The sequence below is a fragment of the Apium graveolens genome, chromosome 2, assembly GCF_009905375.1.
Source record: "Apium graveolens cultivar Ventura chromosome 2, ASM990537v1, whole genome shotgun sequence".
In the NCBI taxonomy this organism is placed as follows: domain Eukaryota; kingdom Viridiplantae; phylum Streptophyta; class Magnoliopsida; order Apiales; family Apiaceae; genus Apium; species Apium graveolens.
The window spans coordinates 143,032,916-143,057,703 of NC_133648.1; the positions used below are offsets into that span (position 1 = coordinate 143,032,916).

A 24,788-nucleotide genomic window follows, 5' to 3' on the forward strand; every position below is an offset into this window, starting at 1 on the left:
CGTTAAATTAGATATTAATACTAACTTTGAGGGTCACAACATTCCATATTGAAGTCAACACCAATCATATATATTAATACCAATTTTTATATTTAACAGCAAATTAAATATCAACATCAAATTTTAATATAAATCATGCAATGAGAATTTATGATAATTCATCTATTATTGATTATCAATCACAGGATACGTACGAGAATAAAAGCTATCATAATCTATAATAAGCTTAACCATTAAACGATAAGTTTTTAGATTGGACTCACTATATCTGACGAACGTACTATCACAGCTGATCAGTTCGTATGATAGCACTGGATCATGATTCGTAAAACATGTCCAAAACCATGAGTACTCTAATAAATTCCACATATCGGCCACCACCGGTATGCATATAAATGCAACATATCGGCCACCACTGGTATGTATTTAAACAAAAAGGCAACTCGAAGGCCTAGGACAAAATTGTATTAAACATATTTCAGGTAACACTACACCATAAGTGGGTTATTGTAATGCATAAATGGTGTTACAATAGGCCCCAAAAGCGTTACAATAGGTCTATTGTAACACCAGGGGGCGTTACGTATACGAGCATTAGAATAGACAACCTAATGTAACACTTCACAAATCTATTGTAACAGAGAGGAAAACCTTATAATAGGCACCTACTGTAACACTAACAGGCTCAAATGTAACACAAAATGAGTGATACAGTAGCTTGATCAAAATTACATGATGTCTACGTGGACCCCACATGGCCCCCTAGGTGGGGGGGCCCGTAGACCCCACCTTGGGGGTCCCACATAACCTATTGTAATAGTAGATTTTATGTATTATAACACCAATTTTTTTTAGTTAGGCAACACTGGAATATGTGTATTGTAACAGTTTTTTTATCTACTGTAACACTAGTAACATATATAATATAACATTATATGTAAACAAATGTTACACTAGAACAAACAAATGTAACAGTTATTCTAAACATTTTTGAAATATAAGGTTTGGTTTTAGAACAATTTATAATCAACAAAAACATCAAATCTGCGTACATAAGAGTCTCAGCTCTGCAAACCAAACAACTACATAACAGTACATTCTCCAAACCATCTCCAACGCCAACGATGACCAAAGTACTGCAAATAATCTCATCCCAACGCCTACAATGATGACAAAATAATTTAACTTTGTCTATGGTTTGTGTTGAGAAGTCCAGCAAGCAGTTTGTGTTGAGATGTCGTGTCTATGATTTGAGAGAAAATATCTCTCGATGCTGTAATAAGGAAGATAAAAAGGCGACCACGTTAGCAAAAATTCAGTTATGTCACTCAGAATTACTGTAATCGGAAAGTCAAAAAAAGGTGTTGTGAATCTAAAAGCAGTGCATGACAATGAAATCGGAAAGTCAATAAAAGGTGTTGTCAAAAAAATTGCTAAGTCAGAGAAGTGTGTCAATCAACAGAAATTGCAGTGTTGTAGACACTCACCAGTCCTGGACAAACCGTTAAGTGGTAACTATTCAGTAAGCTCGCCATTTCCATGAGAGGCATTGGTCTTACACACCTCACCTGTTCATATTGATACAAGATATGGTCACAAATATGCATATTCAAACAAATGGACAAAACCGAAAACATATATTACATGATATAGATGTTAGAAGAGGTGGAAGTGTATGTTTGTTGTGGTTCGGCACTCTATATGATATGAGAGGCTTCTCAGAAGATGGTTAGGTTATATATGTAAGAATGGCTGTGTCTGATTCAGGTAACTCTGTTATTCTGGTTTTTTTTTGCAGAAAGCAAGTCAAACTTGACAGGGCCCTTAACCTGATTCATACAAACACACAACCTTGATTCTTACACACGCAGACAGCCTGGATTCTTACACACGCAAACAACCTTTTTTTTCACACAAACATGCTGATAGCTAAGATGTAACTTACACTATGTTATAATGAAATTATCTGATGACAAACGCAAACAAAACAATCAAACTAAGCAACTAAGAAGGAAATAAAAAGGAGCCCTATTTAACATGATTTAAGAAACCTAAAAGAGTAAAGTAAGAAAAGGGCATGGAACATTAGCAGAACCAACCAAGTTTGATGGAAATTACCTCAAGGATATCGGTGATTTCTCGAACACTTTCAGGATGCAAAAACAAACTATACATGTAATAATAACATAGATATTTTCTCCATATTTATTCCTCAACCCAACATGTTACCTGCTGACTCATCTCTTTCCACCAGCATTATCAGCTATTAGACCAAACAATAGCTAAGCTTATGACAAGAACATGATGAGCTGTGGATTCCACATTTTTCTTAAAAAAACGCCACAAACCACACAAATAATAGGTAGATAAATTGGAACTGTGATATGTACATATTTTAAAAACATGTCATATATTCATATATAATATAGTAGAATTAAACCTCAGTTGCAGCACCCTTGTCATCTTTGTACCCAAGCTTTTCCAAAATCTCATGTATAGCTGTCAAATCATTTCTTAAGCAAGCATCAACAAGCGGGGATAGGGGGAAAGCACCAGTACTATCTGGTATGCCCATAAGTTCTTGAGAGGAAACCTGCAAAAGACACCTTTAACTTCATACATTCTTTACATACGAAGCATCATCAACATATTTTGATAACCGCATCATCATCCTACTAGCAACTTTTCATATCACCGCAATCCTCATTCCCATCATCAGACAACAACATTTCCTTCAAGTAATTCACCTATAATACAAAGTATTAGCTACAACAACAAGACAAGACAAATAATACTACTAAAACTATTTACGGAAACAATTGACAGCTTAAAATTATGCTGGTTTGAACTGGGAAGGCCAGTTTTTGAATTTAAACAATATCTATGAGGTAGCTAAATATAAGAAAACGTATTGATCTTTATTTTTCTGAATATTTTCAATTTACATAATGAGAATAGATAGGTCAATATACATAAAACTACCCAATCTCCAATATACATAAATAGATATGTCAATCATTAAATATATATACATGTACACCACTAACATTTCTCAAGTTTTTTAATTATTTTTAATTTTAAATTCAGTAAATAAATATTCTATCTAGTATTTAAATAGTATCCTAATATTAAAATAAAAAAAATTACCTGCATGCAATTAAATCTTTTTTAAAATCAAATATATATTTAAGTTCTAGTTTTACAGTACAAAATTAATCATTTTAAATTTAATAAAATAAAATTATATGTTATATTAAATAAATAATAATTTACCTATTTACGAAACTCTTGGAATTTGAAAATATGTTAATTAATTTAATAAAGATTACCATTTTTAAAATCAAATAAATGTTTTAATCCTTGAGGAAGAAAGTCAGTATAAAAAGAAGCACGTAAACTCAGAATTTAGTTAATGACAAGGCTTCCTTGTTACAATGTCACAGATATACCAGATATATCTTACCATTTGCTTTTGGTACATTCTTCCTGCTAGTTTCTATGTGCACCAAAAGTCTGTGAAAGCAAAAGACATTAGAGTGTAATCTTGTAATCAGGTAAAAAGAAATTGGAATTTTTGTATATTGATAATAGTTTCTCAACTCTAAAATAACTAATCCTTAAAAAAGGAAAAACAGAAATAGAGTAGAAAACTGGCAACCATAAAAAAGAAAGAAAGGTAGAATTTTCATTTAGAAACCTTGAGCAAAAGCTTTCCCGTGCCCAGTACAAAACCAACATCAGTATTACCATTACCAATACCTATTGCAAACTGCCTTAATACGCCAGCAGTACATGTGTAGGAATCTGTTCCTAGCAGTACATCTTCTCACGGTTCCAGACCTACAATATTGAAAGACACAAACTGCTATGTATTAGTATAAACTGGGGTTCACATTCATGTATCATATGACAAATAACAATTTTTATTTGTTATACTAACAACCATTTTTATCATATCTGCTTGCTAATCTTTCTATTTCATAATACTACTCAATAGTCAATTTACATTTCCATTGGGCAAAGTTTATACACACTTCAGACTACCAACAATATTTCTGTTGATAAGTAACCTTTATATAATCCTACATGGAATTCTAAAAAATAAAATACAACTGCTTAGCAATAAAAAAACAAAAAAAAAACAAAATAAAGCCTTTTGTAATAGAAACTTGGCTATAGTCTATAGTCTGTACACAAAGTGGCATAGAGTTTACATATTTTACAGCATTTTCAAATCTTACCTCTTCCCCAATGATTTAATATGCCTCTTGTCGTTCTTTAAAAAATCTCTAGACATATATTTAGCTTTAATTTTGTTTCTAAACAATAAACATAGCATTCAACAGCCAAAAAATATAACAAACTAGATAGGCAGGGCCCAACCTGATGTTAGCACCACTACCAGGTAAATGAGCAGTCATATTTTTTGACACCCATTTCTCAGCAGCCTTTGGACTGGAAGCCAGAGTTGCTAACATCTCATTGGGAATTCCAACCATAATCTCGATGTCAGTATACCGTAAAGCTCTCATACCCTCGTAATCAGCATCAAACAGTTTTACTTTCCGTAAAATTCACTGAGCTATAATCTCTCGACAAAATCTCATACACAAAGGATTATCAAAACATTACATTACAATCGAATTATACTCAGCTAGAAATCATTAATAATTAAAAAACACTATTTCCAAATAACTTAATTTTATTCATCACGTAACATTTTCAACAGGAGATGCGTAATGGCTAACATAAACACATATAAATTAATTAAATTAGAGAGAGGCACAGAAAGGGGCAGGGAGGCAGAGAGAGGTGGGGGGAGAGAGAGGGAGAGGGAGAGAGAGAGACAGAAAGAGAGACAGAGAGAGAGAGAGGGAGAGAGCGAGATTTGACCTTTTTTGGTTTGCCACATCCAGATTTAGCTGGCTTTGAAGACGGAGGAGGTGCCTTTTCTTTCTCAAGTTACTGCAATTCATTTCATACATATATAAATTAAAATACTCACATACATACAGAATCAAACAAAGCACTCAATTGATTAGTTGTTAAGAAAGAACTAAGGTCTAAAGCCCCAATTTGAAGCCATAGAAACCTACAAAATAAATCAAAAAAATTAGTAACAACCTTTAATTTAGATTCATACATGTGCGTGTGTGTGAATTCAAATATCAAATCTTCACTTTCTTTTTCAATTCATCATTTGAGAGTCGATAGAGAGGGTGATTTGAGAGAGTCCAACTATTAAACAACTTATTAGAAATACAAGACAGCCAATCAGAAATGTCACAAAATCCCCCGCGCTTCGGGGATGCCCTCAACGTCGAGGAACATGTACTAGGGTGACATGAGAGAGATTGTTTGAGCGTGTTAAATCTGTTTTGTGTAAAGTCCGGATATGTTTTCATTTTAATGGAAAAATCCCGCCCATCTTTTTACCTAGTTCATTTTAGGGGGGCCGCCCACCTTTTTACCTAATAAATTTTAGGGGGAAAATTTTATTTTTTTATATTTTTTGTTTTTAATTTTAATTATTAATTTATTATTTATTTAATAATACACTAAAAAGTTAATTTTATAATTTATGTATAATAATTACATTATTTAATTTATATTATATTATATATTACATTATTGATTCATTAATAATCCATGATATAATTTTATTACTAATTTATGATAATATTTCTATTTTGATATTTTTTAAAAATAAAAAAGTATATAATGTAACACCAGTTGTTGGTGTTACATGTTGTGCAACACCGGAAATTCTCAGCAACACTAGCTTTATAGCTATTGTAACACTGCAAGAGAGGTGTTACAATAGGCCAAAAATCTCTTAGCTAATGTAACGCTTCTTGTAACACTTGCATTATAGTAGCCCACTTATGGCGTAGTGTAATAAAAAGATGTTAGGGCGAAAACACGCGCTAAAATACACGCAAGTATACGCGATCGCAAGTAATATAGAATATCTTCTAGTTCGTTCCCACAGAGACTCTATTAAGTTAAATTCAGAATGTACACCTATGCATCAATGTATGATTATCCTTCACTGCTAAGACAATTATCAAATAAGGGTTTTGATTAACTAAGATATTAACTAAAATGCGATTAGCTACGAGAATAAAAGATTGAATAAACTGTATAAGACAAACATGGGATTCTAACTTCATTAAATACTTCATTCAAAGTTTATGTCTTTAACCCTAGTATGTGATGGTGATGACACTAATCAGATAACACGAAATTGATAAACGTCAACTTTCGTTGTACGAATACCATAATACCAAGCATCCACAAAAGAGATAGAAGCTGAATAGGCACCAATTATATTGAGACCCTATATGTCTATAGAATTTGACAACATAACGGTTTAAGCACAAGTTATCTATCTTGTTTACATAGGGCAAGTAAGGTGGTTAAAACTACCTACGAATCATACATAACAAATACATGAACCTATGCTAGCATGGCAAGTTCTAAACCTCTATATTCACTGTCGCTTCAATATAAATTAACACGCTATCTTATATGCTAGCTACGCACATAAGACGAATAAGCACAACCAATACTAGGATATCAATCAATCACCACATACCAAGATATCGAAACAAATTAATTATTGAAATCCATAAGTAAACCCGCTAGAATCCCATGACAACGATTAGTTCATAATCGAACTCATCGTCACCATGGGTTCCAATGAAAGCATGGTATAAACAAGGTCTTAATAAACTGAATAATTATTAAAGTACAAATAAACGAGATTTAGGTTCAACAAGAACGAAAACGAGCATCCAAAGTTACAACTAATTCAAAGAATCACAAGTTGAAAACAAGATCGTCTTTTTCGGAGTTGTTATGTGCTTCCATGTCTTCTCCTTGATCTCCCAATCTTCCCGGATGATGAAAACCCTTTTTTAAGTATATATAAGCCCATATAGAACCTGGACCCTTAAAATCGTCAAATTCCACTCAAAAAAGGCTTTTTCAGCGAAATCAGTGAAGTCAGCCGCGCTTCAGCAGGTGGGCGCCTGCTACCCTTCTGGAAAAATTCTGATAAATCTTATTTTGGCCATAACTTGAGTTCTACTCGTCAGAATTAGGCGATTCAACTGTCCACACGAAGCTAACGATATTCTCTACAACTTGACAATGGCCTAGGCTTCCAATTCTGATCATTTTTCATTATATTTCCTTTAAAAGCTCCTTTCTTCATATAACTGATACCTGAAATGCAATAACAGAAAAATACATCAAAATACCAACAACTTGAGTCCAAAACACCAATTTAAGCTTGTAATGAGGCGTTCCAAGTGGATATAAAATTCACTTATCAAAAGACCATTGCTGGACCGTCCGCCTGGTAACTTACGCACCATCCAATCAAAATATTTTCCATAAAGGAATCGAATTAATCGAATAGTTATTCGCTAAATATGTAATCAAAATTCATTATATAGAGTATATCTGGATAGAATAGGTATTCACTATCTATCTTGAAATGAATTACATTCTAGCATGACAATTACTAGAATAACATGATTTCAGTAATCCAATAATTATATGCATGCACTGTCTCCCAAAATATTTTTAAAAATAATCTAAATTTTTTAGTAGGTAAACATTTGTAAATCTAAGAAGTTTGATATATAAAATATTTAACTATTCTGAAATTAGAATTGTATAGGAATATTTGCCTTTGGTTTTTAGCAGTTAAGCACACTCGCAATAACACGACTATCTCGTTCTGACGTCTCATGACATTACGGTCCTCCAATTACAATAATCCTTTGATCTGTTGCTTCTGCGATTGCTAGAAGCCTAATATACATTACTATTCAACTTCACTCTTGATCCCACTGAATGGTCTTGATCGTCTTGAATGATTTGCATCTATAATTAAAAGATACAATTTTAATTGCTTAAATGATAATTAACCGACGAACTGTGCGTCAAAACTTTATCGTCTACCCATACGATAGCCCGCACATAAAAATTAAAGTCAAACACAAGACTCTTGACCCATGTATGCATGTAATTTACATAGCACGTAAACACGTAAAGACATAACTCACATAACATGCAATCAGATAATCCTCGTATCATATAATTCATATCATATAGCTCGGTTCGTCAAAAACATTCGACTCGGTATGTTTAAAACTGAAATCGAGTCAAAATACGACTTTTTGATAAATACGCGACTCAGAGCTGACTTGCAAAACAAGCGACCTTTCAAAACAAAAGGATTTGTGTCTCGAAAGTATTTTTAATAGAAGCAGAACAATTTTCTGAGTCTAGACGCGTTCGTTTCGTATTAAACAGACAAACAGTCTATTTATTATGAATAAAATACGAATAATTCAATTAATAATGATATTAATTAAATATTCAATACCTTTATATATTTTTAAAAGCTCAAAATAATTTTAGAATATTATTGGCTTAATTATAAATAACTAAATGTTATTCAATTATTTATAAATAAAATTAACCGATTAAATGAATTAATCGATCAATTAAATGAATAAATAATTAATCAAAACAAATTAAAAATAATTAAATCAAATTTGGATTTTTGAAAATAATTAAATCAAATTTGGATTTTTTTGAAAATATTTTAGGGTGTTTTAATCCCTTAATTAAAATAATTAGGCCCAAAAATAATAATTATGGGGAAAATTTTATAAAATAATATGTTAAAATAAATACGATATTAATGACGAAATTCCCCAAAAATCATCAACGATTCAAAAATGCAAAAATAATCGATCTTTGAAATATGCATGATTTTGTAAAAATGAAAATATGAATTTTGTGGCCTTTGACGTCCCAGCAGGGTCTCGGTCCGATCATTTATTAAATTGAAATATATCCTAAATTAATAGTAAACTATGAAAACACATGTAATGTATGCAGATGCACACAAAACGAGATAAAACAAGTGCCTCAATATAAGTGCTAATAAACAGGCGTCTAAATTGCGGTTACTTTCCTATAAATGCATTTTATCACGTAACGAGTACCCGGAAAATACTCTGATCCTTACGGAACCACATATAAATCCACCTTATGTTAAATCATGGCAATCTATATTTTTAAATAATATTAAACACATTATAATTCATTTAACACGTAACAGAATAGTTGTAAAATATTATTTTTAAATATTTTCAAACCTCACCCTATGCTCGGGTGAACATAAATAAAATAACAAGTAGCATTTCTAACACAGATAAAATATTGAGGGGAGCAAAATATCCACTTGATTCCCAAGACCGGAAAACACACTCAGTTTACCTATATCGATAAAATGATCGGCTTTCAAATAAAATTTTGAAATAGTAAAAGTATTTAAATACTTTCATAATAAATGACAGAAATTGACACCAACTATCAATTACCACATTAAGCCATTTCATGACACGAAGTCATCAAGCGGGAATAAAATATCCATAATTTAATTCCTTTTAAATTGGAAAAATCACATAAAATCATTCAAATAATAATAAAAACAAATTCTGAAAATCCGGGATATCACAGTAAAAACTAAAAATCTCTCTAATTATATCTTATCCTTTGTTTCATTTTAAAATTATTTTTAATTTTCTAATAATGATACAAAATGAAGTCCTTAATGAAGTAGGATTTTAATGTAAAATTCGTAGCTATCTTTACTCCTCCGTTTCTGGGTTCTTCCAGTTGGATTTTGCTTCTAGGACTAACTTTGAATTAAGGAAAATCTCTCAAGTTTTGTGTGGTCTGTAGGATCATTAAAAGCGGACTTTGGACCTCAAGATATGGTCCAAACAATATTTGTAGCCCGTGTAGCACAATAATACGAATTTTCTTCTATTTTAACTCCAAAGAGATATTTTTGCTCCAAATCCTTCCAAGTCAATGATTCTTTATTTTTTATAATAAAGCATTAAAATCTATTAAATAAATATCCAAAGCAATGTAAAATATAATTAATATGAGAATAAAATCATCTAAAATATATATAAAAATATATTTTATCAAACATCCCCATGCTAAGCATTTGCACGTCCTCGGGAAAATAAAAAATAAATAAAAACTAAATCCTAACTAACTAACATCAGTTTCATGGATGACAGGGTTGCATCGAGCATATGCAACAAACCGTTAAACCCCTAAGCAGCCCAAGTAGGACGAGTGTTGTCTGGTGAAGGTTTATAGTGAATGTACCCATAAAATCCATTTTTTCTGCCATGCCTCAAGTATGCAACATATCATAGCACTCCACGCATGTAAGTCACAATTAAACAATTTCAACAGTCTTTCTAATTCGCACATTATTTGTAAACAACTATCCAAGTACATATACATTATCCAAATAGAAAAAAACTAACATGAAACATTCATGAAAGTCGCATCTAGTAAGTAACATGCTATAGATATGAAAGCTCACATAACTCTCAAATCACGCAAGTGTATAGGTTAATTATATTCACTCGAGTTCAATCAATAAAGTTATGTGCTACCATAAGCTTGGTTGTCTATCAAATCTCCACTACTTTGAATATATGCATGCACAAATCAAAAGGTCTCTGTTAAAGGTTTTAGCAAGAGGCTATGGTCAAGTTTGTAGCACAATTTATATGTGTTTATATAATACAATATAAGCTTTAAGTTTTTCCCATGAAACACTAAAGATGCTAGTAAGGAAAGTCACTTAATTCTTATACGATTATATATATACTTATATTTACTTAAAAACTTTAATATTTTCCCACGAAACACTAAAGCTGCTGGTAAGGGAATTCACTTAAATCTTTTAACTAAATATAATAAATAGATATATATATATAATAATAATCCTTAAATTTTTCCCATGAAACACTAAAGATATTAGTAAGGGAAGTCGCTTAAGTCTTGTTAAACAATTTTAATCATGTAAAAGTTGAGCGAACTTTCACAAGCATTAAGCCCAAGCACATATCAACATATACTTTCCCACTTCGTATTGCACATACCGATGAACATAAACTCTTTTTGATCTTCTCCTTTTTCATTTTTTTAAGTTCAAGTATTTCTCCAGTAACCAAGGGCAGTGAAAAGTCACCAAGAAAAATAAGGATTATTAGGTTGATCCCCCTTAATTTGTGGTACAATGTACTTAATATCAGCACATGCACATGAATCGTACCTTTAATATGATATTACACTTGCCACCTAATGACCTCAAAGGCATACTTGACTTTTTTTTTCTTTTTTCATTTTGAAATCCACCAAATTTTCACACTTCAACAAAGAAATCCCCACACTATGTATTCACCAACCCTCAAATGAATAAAAATGCTCTATTAGTAAATCAAAACTATAAAGAACAAGTAGGTTCAAGCATTGATATATCAAATAAACAGATACAAAGCTCAAAGGGGTTTGTTAGGGTCATAATTTATGGGTACTATGTAGGAAATCAGGTTAATCCTAGCGCCTTTATCATTTTTATGCATACATAAATCATATAGTATCAATAAGGTATAAACTAAGTTCTAAAGCGACATACTTCGTGATGAACAACACACAACAATAAAAATCTTATTGATATAAGATGTATTAATCACAAATTAGGCTCAAGTTCTCATAAGGTGAAAGCATACTTCAATACTTACTAAAATTGACAAAGGTGCATCTCAAGTTTTATAATTTACGCAAGCATACAAAAGGAACTATCATGTAACATATGATTTTCTAAAGATATGACATTAACTTATCATGCAAAATAAGCTCACACGACGTGTACTTATCCTTGTTAACACACTCGAGACATGCAATTATTTTCTAATTTTTTATTTTTTTTGTTTTTAATTATGTTTTTGTTTTTTAATATTTAATTATTATATTTTTAGTTTTTTTTATCATTCAGAACGCATCCCCACACTTAAATGGTTTATTGTCCTCAATGAATAAATATATAAAAAGAAATAATTTTCTAAAAATATTCCTAAACAAAATAAGATAACAAAAATATATATAAAAGAATAAAAATGTATGAAAAAAGTTTACGAAAACTCCCCCAAAATATTTGATTGAAGAGCCACTTGAATGAGAGATAGAAGAGATGGCCAATTAGTCTGATCCATTATTACGATTTCATTGCAGTAGCTCCATTAATGAAAACAAGTTAAGACGTGGCTCACCTGGTTGAAATATGGCCATTAAAGTCTTAGTTCCATGCACATCCCCCAGACCAAGGTTCAACTCCTTGCTGCTGCGTTCTTTTATGTTAGCAGCTCGTGGTTAAATTTATATATATAAACTATTAGATTTTTCTTCCATCACAAATATTGTAGCTACCCAACTGGTTGGCAGGGGCCTCTATTTCGCTCTTGATACAACATGTTAGAGGTTCAAAACCTCACAACTTCTTTCTTTTTAGACTTAATTGCAGGAATGTGAACTGAAATATAATTTTTTTACACAAAAATGGCTGAGCTATAATAATAGGCGCCCGCATGACTTAAGTTTAATTTTTCAAGCACTCGATTGCATTCCATTAGTTGTATCAAACGGACGTTACTTTTGAAGGGGAAAAATTGGAATAAAGTTATTCTACCTTCTAATGTGATAAAATCAGAGTTGTGTGTATATATAATGACATATATAACTAAATGCTAACATTCAAGAACCAAATTAGCACCCCTAATCGTACTACTTTACCCAACTGATTGTATAAAAACATTTCTTTAAAACCTATGTGAAGCAAAAGAATTCAGGTAGATTTAAATTGCTCCAATTGAATATGTAAGATGTCCAATATAAATATTTAAATATACTTAAATATGGTCGAAGGGAAGGGGATGTTGGTGGTTGGGGTTGGTTGGTGTTTCCCGTATTTTCATGGAAGTATATTCAGGGGTGTTGGGGTGGTGTAGTTGCAGGGGGAAGGGGAGGGTCCTGGGGTCTTGCATTTTCGATGAAGGGGATTTTGGTTTGTTTTTCGGGTAATTTTCGGAGATTTAGAGCTGGGTTTTGGTGATATAAGGATGGAGTTTTATGTGGAAGGGTTGGGTAGATATTTCTGGGCTGTGGTTATTTGGGTTTTGTGTTCTTATGCAGATGAGGGTGATTTCTTTAAATTTCTCAACTGATTGTATCAAACCATTTCTTTAAAACCTATGTGAAGCAAAAGAATTCAAGTAGATTTAAATTGCTCCAATTGAATATGTAAGATGTCCAATATAAATACTTAAATATGGTCGAAGGGAAGGGGATGTTGGTGGTTGGGGTTGGTTGGTGTTTCCTGTATTTTCAAGGAAGTGTATTCAGGGGTGTTGGGGTGGTGTAGTTGCAGGGGGAAGGGGAGGGTCTTGGGGTCTTGCATTTTCGATGAAGGGGATTTTGGTTTGTTTTTCGGGTAATTTTCGGAGATTTAGAGCTGGGTTTTGGTGATATAAGGATGGAGTTTTATGTGGAAGGGTCGGGTAGATATTTCTGGGCTGTGGTTATTTGGGTTTTGTGTTCTTATACAGATGAAGGTGACTTTTTGGGACAATTTTGTGGTATGCTGTGTTGCAATATTTCAGGTTCATTGGCTTGGTTTTTCATGATTTATCTTGAAGTCATGAGGGTTTGGTTATATATATCTAAATGTATACATACAACTGAAATTATATCAAATAAGTAGCTAAAATCATTATTTTCTAATTTTACCCCTTCAAAATTAACGTCTGTTTGAGTCATGTGACGGAATGCAATCGGGTGCTTAAAAAATTAAACTTAAGTCATGCGGGTGCCTATTATTACAGGTGGGCCATTTTTGTGTAAAAAAATTATAATTCGGTCCATCTCCCTGCAATTAAGTCTTCTTTTTATTATATAACATGTCATGTGCTATTCATCAGGTTCGGCAAAAGGCTTGGATGACAACAGGTTTGGGAACATGTATGGTCTACAGGCTTGGGAAGGTGTCAGGTATAGTACAATTCAGTAGGTTCGACAAGAGGCTTGGATGACAGCAGGGTTTGGGAATATGTCAGGTCTCCAGGCTTGGGAAGGTGTCAGGTACAACAGCCTTAGGGAGAGGTGCAGGAATGCATGCCCGGAGGTGGAGTTTCACGTGCGGATTTGTATGCTAACAGCACTTCGTACGCGCGTTGAATTCAAGAGTAAGGCGGGAGTTGAAAAGAGAATTGAGAGCCAGCGCCTAAAACTTCCGAAAAATTTATACTGCGGGGATAAAAGATTGTCACCAGCGTGCACACGGGAGGAATAAAAATTTTAGAGTGCGAGTATTCTCTATGAATTTTACACCGTAGAGACTAGAAATCATCACTGGCGTGCATAACTTCTGTCTTCCTTCCCTTTACTTTTTTTCTCTATTTTATTGCTTTCTCTTTTTTTCCCGCATTTTCTGTTTTTCGCAGCATTTTGCACCTTTTTGTTCTTTGCACGCCAGTGTAGTCCTAAAAATAGTGTTAAGATTACATCACAAAATCAGGCATGCTGCAATAAGTTATGTTAGAAGAAATTGATGATATCAGTATTTAAACTATCAGAGTTTATTGATCAGCATTTGATATCATTATTTGACAAAGGTGACGTCATCAGCATTTACCATTAGTATTTATTGATCAACATTTAGTCATTTAAATAATTGTCAAGCTGGAAATCAGTAGATGTAAAATAAGGAAATATTTGCAGAGATATGTTGGTGTAGGACTTTACTTATTGTAGCAATCAATAGATGGATATATTTTAGGCTTCCTTTTTATTATATTAGGATTCCTTATTTATTGTATAACTGTGCAGTATATAAGCACAAATTAGGTTTACACTTTATGTGGTTCAAACATTGTTTTATTATTCACATAACCTAGCAACTCTCAAGGATATTTTTTCACCCTTTGAGAAAGTATTGTAATCAGTTTTTATACATCAAAAATGAAAATTGTTTTTTTTTCAATTGTGTATGTTATTTCGATTTGATTGTTTATCTGTATTCACCCCCTTCTACAGTTGATTAAAAGCCCAATAATTGGTATCAGAGATTGTTGTTGATACACAAATAGTTTAAGATCCAAAGAACAATCACTAATGGTAGACAAAAAAGCACAACAAAATCCTCCCCCTCCACCAACTATAAAACCAATCATCCATAACATGAGTAGATATGAGGCTATCAAGGTTCTAATTCTGAAGATTCATGAATATCCAATCTGGAAAGTGAAGATGGCCATGTGTATGGAAGCAACAAATCCTGAGTATCTGAACATGATTTATGATGGTCCTCGCAGGCCAATGAAGCTAGTTGATGCTATTATTGGTCAAGAGGAAAATATAGTTGATAAAGAGAAGAAGGATTATTCTCCTGATGATCATTCATCTATTACGAAAGATGCAAAATTTAGACATATCTTGCATAGTAGTCTTGACAGTGTCATGTCCAATAGGGTCACTGGATGCAAGACTGCTAAAAAAATTTGGGATACTTTGGAGGTCAAGTGTTAAGGCACCACTGCTATCAAGAAGAACAAAAGGACAATACTGACTCAGGAGTATGAGCACTTTGACTCAAAGTATGATGAGTTCTTTACCGAAATCTATGACAAGTTTCTTCTTGCACTCCCTGAAAAGTGGGACTTGAAAGTGACATCAATAAGGGATAATAATAACTTGATGAAACATCTCTAGATGAGATCTATGGCATGTTCAAGGCTCATGAGCTGGAAATTGAGCAAATAAGCAAGAGGAAATGACCTAGAGCAAGACATGTTGCATTCAAGTTTGAAAAAAACAAGAGAGAAATCTGGGAACAAAAGCAACTCCAAAGGCAAAGCTATGATTGCAAAGTCTAATACTGAGTCATCAAACTCTGATGATGACTCAAACTTTGAAAGTAAATCAGACATTGAAAGTGATCATGGCAATGATGATGCTATTGAACATATGGCTGCTCTATTGGTTAAAAGCTTCAAAAGGATAATCTACAAAGACTTTAAAAAGGGAAAAAGGTTTTCCAGGAAGGGCTCCAGTTTCTCAAATACTGATAGGAAGAATTATAGAAGAAAATCTTATGAGAAAGAGTCAAAATCTAGGAAATATGACAAGTCAAAGACAAAGTGCTACAACTGTAATGGATTAGGACACTTTGCAGCTGACTGCAGGATGCCAAAGGCTGAGAAGAAACAAGCCTTGATTACCAATAAAAAGAACTGGGATGATACATCAAATCAGATGAGGGTGTCAACTATGCTCTCATGTCAAATTCTGAGAGTGAGGTTGAGACTACTGAGATAAAGGTACCTCAAACTACACTTGCTTTTGATACTGATGATATATATGAACTAAGGCTATTTCTTAAATCACTGCTTGTTAGTTATAGGGATCAAACACTTGAAAATGCTAAAATTAAAACTGAAAATTATGATCATAAGAAAAGGAATGATCACCTAGAAGCTGAGTTGCTTTTCATACTAGAAACGCAAAAGGAAAGAGATGATTATTTGTATATTAAGGAAAAACTGTTAGAAAAGCATGCTTATCTAGAAAAGGAATTAGCTAAAAAAAGAGAGGTCATTAAGTTTTGGACTAATTCAAGAAAAACAACTAAGGGTTTAATAGAAAATGGTTGTTGATCATGATTAGGATATGCCCATTAAACTAATTCTAATAAGTTAAATAAAAAAGAAACTGAAAAATTAAACCAATAAATACTGATAAAAAGGTAAAACTAAACAAATTTCAATTAAGACCTATCAATTTTAACTTAAATGATGATGATGTTAAGTCAGTAAATGAAAAAGGGTCAATATCAGCATTTAAGTCAAACTCAAAAACTAATAAGTGCGAACAAGTTCACACTAAGTCAGTAAATGTTGGTTTAATGACTCGTTACCAGATTAAGCAAAAGCTGTAGGAGGTCAAAATGAAAAATAAGGAAAAATAGCCTAGAAAGAACAAAAATGGGAAAGTATATGTGAATAAGGAGAACAAATATAAACCCATTCCTAATGCACTTAGAAAGGAATGTTTGACTGTGGTAGTGCTAATCATCTTACTATTGCTTACAGGAAGAATAAAGGGATAAATACTATTCCCCCTAAGTCAGAGTTTAGGAATAGAATAGTTAAACCACAGATCCCATGTTTGTATTGTGGTAGTGTTTGGTATTATATTTACACATGTATAGAGTATCAAAGTTTTTACTATGATTATTATGAACTGAAAACTTCTTTAAATAAATCAAAAGTTATTTCTGCATGTGTAAACTCTGATATTAAGAATATTAGCATAAACTCTAGTTCAAAGTCTCCTGATGTAAATGTTAACAAACTTAAAAAGGCCAAAGGATCCAAGCAAGTCTGGGTCCTTAAAAACACTAATTGATTCTCTATCTGACTGCAGTACAACAGGAAAAATTTTATAGTCTTGGACAATGGATGTTTAGGACACATGACTAAAAATAAATCCCTACTATCAGAGTTTAAGGAGGAGGTTGGCCCAAATGTTTCTTATAGAGATGGCAACTTAGGAAAGATTTTGGGATATGGAAAAATCAAACTTAGAAATGTCATCATTGAAAATGTAGCTCTAGTTGCAGAACTCAAGCATAATTTGATCAGTGTGAGACAAATCTGTGATAGAGGTTATCATGTGACTTTTTATGAAGAACCTTAAGATATTGTTATTAAATCAGATGGAAAGGTTGTAATGAGTGGTTACATACATAGTAACGTATATGAAGCTAGGGTCTCCACAAATACTGATAGTTCTGAAATATGTCTACTTAGTAGAGCATCTATGGAAGATAGCTAGAACTGGCATAAAAAACTTTCTCATCTCAATTTCAACAACATCAATGAACTTCTGAAGAAAGATCTTGTGAGAGGATTTCCCAGTGCAGTATTTACTCGTGACGGATTATGTGACTCATGCCAGAAAGCCAAATTAAGGAAATCATCTTTCAAGATTAAAACTGAATCCTCAGTTCTTGAACCATATCACTTGCTTTATATTGATCTTGTTGGTCCATTAAATGTAATGTCTATTGCAAAGAAGAGTTATGTACATGAAACTGTTGATGAGTATACAAGGTACACATAGGTGTATTTTCTGCACACTAAGGATGAGACACCATCCATTCTTCATGATCATGTAAGGGAACTAGAAAAAGGATTTACTCATAAAGTAAAAATCATTAAAATTGACAATGGAACTGAATTCAAGAACAACATTATGGAAAAATTCTGCAAATAGAAGGGAATCAAACAGGAATTCTCTGCCCCCGGAACTCCACCACAAAATGGAGTTTTTGAAAGAAAGAATAGAACTCTCATAGAAGCTGCAAGGACCATGCTTGAAGAAGCAAAATTGCTAACCTACTTCTGGGCTGAGGCTGCGCAAACTCCGTGCTTCACACAAAATGCAACATTGATAAAAAAGCATGGAAAAACACCATATGAAATGTTGAAATGAAAGAAGTCAAATTTGAAGTACTTTCACATATTTGATTGCAAATGTTTTGTTCTCAAAATTCATCCTGAACATCTTACTAAATTTGATCTAAAAGCCGATGAAGGCATTTTTGTTGGATATCCACTGTCCACAAAAGCTTTCAGAGTTTATTATCTGAGCAGTTAAATTCCAGTGATCTGATAAATTTTGATACTAGAAATCCTGATGTCACTCTAAACTTTGATGAACCACATGTCAATGAACATTATACAAATACTGAAGCACATGTTGAGGGGGAGCAACATGATTCACATAAAGATTCAAGTGATTCCAATCAAAAAATATATGTAGATACTTCATCAGACTCTGATTCCTCAACTACTGATGAAGCAAATACTGATAGTACTGGAAGTACTAATTCAGGGGGAGCTTCAAGAAATAATGATGGTACAAAATAAAGTGAAACTAAAGACTTCATGGATCAAGGGGGAGGTTCTACTTCAAGAAGTCAACTTCCTTCTGCAAGAAAATGAACTAAGTCACACACCTGAATTAATCATTGGAAATCCTGATAGTGGTGTCAAGACCAGAAAAGCCACTCAAAATGAATGTCTCTACCATTCTCTTATATTTCAAACTAAACCCAAGAAAGTGGAAGAAGTTCTTCAAAATTCTGAATGGATCACAACAACTTAAGAGGAGCTTAATGAATTTGAAAGGAACAAAGTTTGGACATTGGAACCAAGATCAAATAATAGATCAGTAGTTGGTACAAAGTGGGTGTCAGAAACATGACTGACGGCCAGGGCATTATTACAAGAAATAAAGCAAGGCTGGTTGCAAAGAGTTATTCACAACAAAAAGGCATTGACTATAATGAGAGTTTTGCTTCAGTTACAAGGCTAGAGGTAATCAGAATTTTTCTAGCCTATAATTCTCACATGAAGTTCAAGGTGTTCCAAATGGATGTGAAGAGTGCATTTCTATATGGTGAACTTGATGAGGAAGTTTATCTTGAACAACCTTCATGGTTCATTGATCCAAAGTATCCAGATCATGTTTGTAAGCTGGATAAGGAACTTTATGGACTAAAACAAGCTCCAAGAACATGGTATGAAACACTTGCTCAATTTCTATTTGAAAGTGGTTTCAAAAGAGGTACAATTCATAAAACTCTATTTTATAGTACCATGGTAAGGACTTGTTGTTAGTTCAGATATATGTTGATGATATCATTTTTGGTTCTATTAATGATAAACTTTGTGAGAGATTTATAAACTTAATGCAGTCAAGATATCAGATGAGTATGATGGGAGAATTGAATTATTTTTTGGGATTACAAGTCAATCAGACTGAAGAAGGAATCTTCTTCAATCAAGTAAAATATTTCAGGAATTTGCTCAAAAGGTTTGGAATGCAAGACAGTTCAACTGCAACAACTCTTATGGCCATTGCAACCAAGTTAGATTTAAATACTGGCTCATCAGTAAATATAACTAACTACAGAGATATGATTGGCTCACTCCTATAATTGACTGCTAGTAGACCTGATATCACGTATGCTACCTGTATGTGTGCAAGGTTCTAAGTTGATCCAAGGGAACCACATCTATTAGCTGTTAAAAGAATTTTTAAATATCGCATAGGCACCATGAATCTTGGATTGTGGTATCCTAAAGATTCAGATTTTAAGCTTATTCGATATTCAGATGTTGATTTTGTAGGATTCAAAATAGACAGGAAATGCACTTTTGGAAGCTGCCAATTTCTTGGTGGAAGATTAGTTTCTTGGTCTAGCAAGAAACAAAAGTCAATTTCCACTTCAACTGGAGAAGCTGAGTATATTGCTGCAAGAAACTGTTGTGCTCAAATTTTTGGATGAAAAATCAGTTACTGGATTATGGGTTAGAGTATTCTAAAATTCCTATATATTGTGATAATCAAAGTGCTATTGCAATGACAGGAAATCTAGTACAACATTCTATGATAGGAACATGTGATGGAAGGTACAGTGGAATTGCACTTTGTGGCTACAGATCAACAATTAGCAGATATTTTCACCAAACCACTTTGCGAAGCAACTTTTACAAGATTGGTGAATGAATTGGAATGATTTCGAGATAATTCTCAAACACTGATGGATAAGTTGTGATCTGTAACAGGCATATATGATCAGAGTGTGGTATTTTTTTCTATGTATCGGTATTTCTTAAAGTTTGATAATTGTGTTAAAGATTGATGCCATGTATTCATCCTATTTGTTACTTGAAATTGAAGTTGAGTTTAAATCCTGATAGTTAAACTCTAATAGTAGTTGCATGATAAACACTGATTATATAGCTAAATACTAATATTTGTTAAACTTGAGTTGACTGATAAGTCCTGATAATAGTTAATTAAATACTGATAATAGTCATACCCTGATTGACTGTTAAAATCTAATGTCTTTTTGATTTATTCAAAAATATCATTAAAATAGTATTTTAATTTAAAAACAGAGATGTAGTAAAGTGGGTAATTCTATATAATTGTTTACAGGTGTAAAGCTGATGGCGTGAGTTTAGGAAAAATGATTGAGTATATATAAAACATTATCTTGTGTAACTGTGCACGTAACAATTACACATTAATACACGCTCCATAATTGTTTTTCTGATCAATGACAACTTGCCACGTGTCCCACTAAGTTGAACCATCTGTGTGAGTCAGAGTATAGTGTTAAACAAAATCAATTTCTGATTTTCAGTTATCACTTTATCAATTTCTTATCACTCTCTTACTCTCTAACTCTCTTTTTCTCTGTAAGATAAACACTAATACCCTCATCAGTTTTTAAACTTTTGTACACAGATCAATCATGTCTTTATCTGCTCTATCATCTACTTTCACTCATAGCGTGCTAAATTTGTCACCAACAACTATACTGCCATTATTGATAACACTGGGATAAATCCTGACTTTCATATCTTCCAGGATTTATTGAAAGCCAGTGAGGTAGGTTATGCTCTTGTTGAACTTACAGTTATTTCTGGAGAACAGGTTCTTGCTTTTTGGAGGACTGGTGTTTATGATGATGATGGTGCCAATGGTTCTCCAAACATCACTTTCGAGTTTATTGAGGAGACGAAGGTTGTCACTCCTCAAACGGTAAGGGAAGCTCTTCATCTCCCTGCTCATAATTCGTACTCCACTTTCATTGGAGATGCTGAGATGAGAAGGTATTTCACTGAGATTGGCTATGATAAAGATATGAAGAACATGGGATAGTTGAAGAGGAATGGGCTGAGGAAGGAGTGGAACTTCTACTTCGATTGCAGCACCCGAGCCTTCAACAACAAGTGTACTAATTTCGATGCACTTCCCATAATGACACAACAAATTGGGTACTCTCTAATCCATGGTACTAACTATGATTTTGGTAGAGTAGTTCTTTGTTTTATAGGGGATAGACTAAAAGCTGATCCTAATGTAGTATATTATGCTAGATATTGTGAGTTAATTTTCAATATATGTTTTCCCAATACGCCAATCCCTGCTAATAAAATCATTTCAGTGTTTAAGCTCACAAAAAGGGCTTTCTTTGATATGATATCTAAGGATAAGGAGAAGGTTGCTTTTGCACCTCTCAGGTTGCGACTCTCTTACAGGAACTTGCTAATTACAAGATTTCTTTTTATATATTGCAAAATCTACAAAGTGCTAAGCTACAAGAAATTACTGTTGGGAACCTCCCGATAGCTAACCCAGGCATCACAACCCAAACACTTCCTCAAACAAAATCCACCTCAGATGCCTCCCAAAAGACACCTGTATTAAAAGGAAGAAACAAGCAAAATCTGATGATCCTATTGAGAACCCATAGAACATTATTTCCCAGTCTTCTAGGCCTTATGGTCAGAGAGCAATTTTGAAGTTTGCACAAGACACAGGTACCAATGCTATTGCTAATGTTATTGCTGGAAAGTTTAGTGGTTCCAAAGTACAAGTTTCTCCTTCGTCTAAACCATCAGAAATTGTTAAGAGAAAGCTTGTACTTGCTGAGTTAGAATCAGAAGATGAGGACAATGCTACCTTGTCATTCAAATTCAAGAAGATAAATTATAATTCTACTCAGATACTAGTTGTATTATCAACTAATGAGGGCACATCAAATCATGATCTTGTAACTACTGAATCAATCCCAAGACCAAGGAAAAAGAAGTTGGTCGAGACTTATTTTGCTCAACAATAGCCGAAGCTCAAACAGGAAATAGCAGAGGAGGGACATGATACAATTATATCAGCACAATCAATTACTAATGCTCAGAAAAATATAACTGCTGATGCACCTATCATAATTTCTGATTCTCCAGTGAAGCTAAAGAGAAGAGTGAGAGAAGTTACTCATGAGCAAGTAGAGAAAATAGAAAAGAGGCTGAAGAAACAAGGGAACTTTCATGGATCAAGCACACAAGAACCTATATATCAAAAGGATGCAGCAGCTACTACAAACTCTGATCTAGTCACACAAGAACCTACTACTCAAAGTAGTATAGCGGACATTAGAGATGTGAAACCTCTTGCTGCTAAGTCCATAGTAGAATGGCATGAAGCAGCTGCAGCTAAACTCCATAAAAAAGTCTATCGTCAAAGATTTCTGCAAGAGTTTGGATCCTCGAAGATTTAGGAAGATGGCTAGCTTACAACTTGAAGCTGAAAAGGAGTCTGATACTAACAATGAGAAGATGAGTACACAGAACCTGGGTTTCAAAGTAATCGAGCAACTCTTAGATCTCCAGTCACATAAAAACCATTACCTCAAAGTAGTACTATTTTATATAGTAGTAATGGCCTACCCAAGATAATGGGAATTTGGCTATCCTCTTCCATGTTCAATACCACAAAGTCTACAAGAATGTATAATTTTCCAACCCTAACAAGCACATCTTTTAAAATGCCCAATGCATATTTTATGGAACGATCTGCCATTTACATTGTCATTTGTATGTATTTTAACTCTCCCATATTTAATTTTTGAACAATTGAGAGAGGCATGACAGACACGCTAGCGCCTAAGTCACATAAAGCTTTTTCAATAAATAATGCACCTAAATGACAGGGGATTGAAATAATTTCGGGATCTTTAAATTTAGGTAGAGACTTATTTTGTAAAATAACACTACACTCTTCAGTAAAAGCAACTGTCTCCACCTCACCAAAAGATCTTTTCCTTGTCAAAATATCCTTTAAAAACTTTGCATATGATGGAACTTGAGAAATTAAATCTATGGAAGGAACTTTTACCTCAAGATTCTTGACAAGTATCATGAACTTACCAAACTGCTGATCAACCTTTGTTCATTTCATCCTGCTAGGGAAAGGCAACTTAGGTACAAATGGTAGAGGAGCATTTATAATCTTCTCGTTATTATCTTTCTTGCTTCCTTTAGTTCCACCCTCATTTCTTTTATCAACAATATCTTCTTCCTTGTCATCTTTACTGGTTTCCTTCTCTTGCTCATCAAACACATCAGTAGTAGGAATTGGAGGACCGTCATAGGTAAGACCACTCATAAGAGAAATAACATTCACATTCTCATTTGGATTTGTTGGTTGTGATGGTAAAGATCCGAGTTGCCTTGTAGTTGAAGAACTATCCAATTGTGCAATCTGAGTTTCCATCATCTTGTTATGGACTGTCATATCTTTAATCTCTTGCATCAGTAATTTCGGCCTCTCATTTGTCTGATCAGATTGTGCGGCTTGACTAGCTTGAGGAGAATAATTTTGAGGAGGCTTCTAAAATCCAGGAGGATTCATTGGTCCCCGAGAAGGCCTATATTGTTGTTGTTGAGAATGCTAATAAGATTGCTGATATTGTTGTTGCTGATTTGGCAAAGGAAGATTTTGAGCATTGTTGTTCCTCTATGAAAAGTTTGGATGATCTCCCCAATCCGAATTATATGTGTTGGAGTTCGGATTGTACTATTGCCTTTGTTGAAAAACATTTGCTTGCTCCTTCTCAAAATTTTGTGAATTCTAAAAATTATAAGAGCATTCATTAACCAAGTGGCCTTGAACACCATGATAACAATATTATTCATAAGAGTCATTGATGACAATGCATTAATACTGATGGGAGGAGGAGATGATTGTCAAGTCTTTAAAGAAAAAATTGCCTGAGTTAATGCAGCAAGCTAAGATGATAAGAGATAATAAGCCTCCATTTCACGTTTCCCCCCTTCTTAGGTGCTCTCGGGTTATTGAAGGGAAGGATAGCTAAATTTGCAAGAAACATATATGCATCATCAACTCCTTTGTCTAGAAATACACCACATGCATCATTATCAACTATACCATTTATTTCAAGGTCAAGACCATTG

General features: G+C 33.4%; 1 protein-coding gene across 20 annotated transcripts; it reads right to left on the reverse strand.

Moving 5' to 3' along the window:
• Positions 1-942: 942 nt before the first annotated feature.
• Positions 943-5,382, reverse strand: LOC141707894 (serine/threonine-protein kinase BSK7-like). Of its 20 annotated transcripts, none has more exons than XR_012569191.1 (8): positions 5,125-5,382; positions 4,384-4,965; positions 3,760-3,840; positions 3,464-3,513; positions 2,441-2,593; positions 2,230-2,309; positions 1,488-1,568; positions 943-1,273 (listed from the first exon to the last, which is right to left on the reverse strand). XR_012569191.1 is itself a non-coding variant. In XM_074511335.1 (8 exons), exons 4-7 carry the CDS (start codon positions 3,479-3,481, stop codon positions 1,516-1,518), a joined length of 258 nt encoding a protein of 85 aa, XP_074367436.1. In that variant the 5' UTR covers positions 3,482-3,513; positions 3,698-3,840; positions 4,384-4,965; positions 5,125-5,382; the 3' UTR covers positions 946-1,273; positions 1,488-1,515. The 20 variants fall into 20 exon arrangements, 10 of the variants coding, with proteins under 10 accessions (XP_074367436.1, XP_074367435.1, XP_074367432.1 ...); XR_012569192.1 differs by having other exon boundaries at positions 944-1,273; positions 2,230-2,263; XM_074511335.1 differs by having other exon boundaries at positions 946-1,273; positions 2,230-2,263; positions 3,698-3,840.
• Between the last annotated feature and the right edge of the window lie 19,406 nt (positions 5,383-24,788).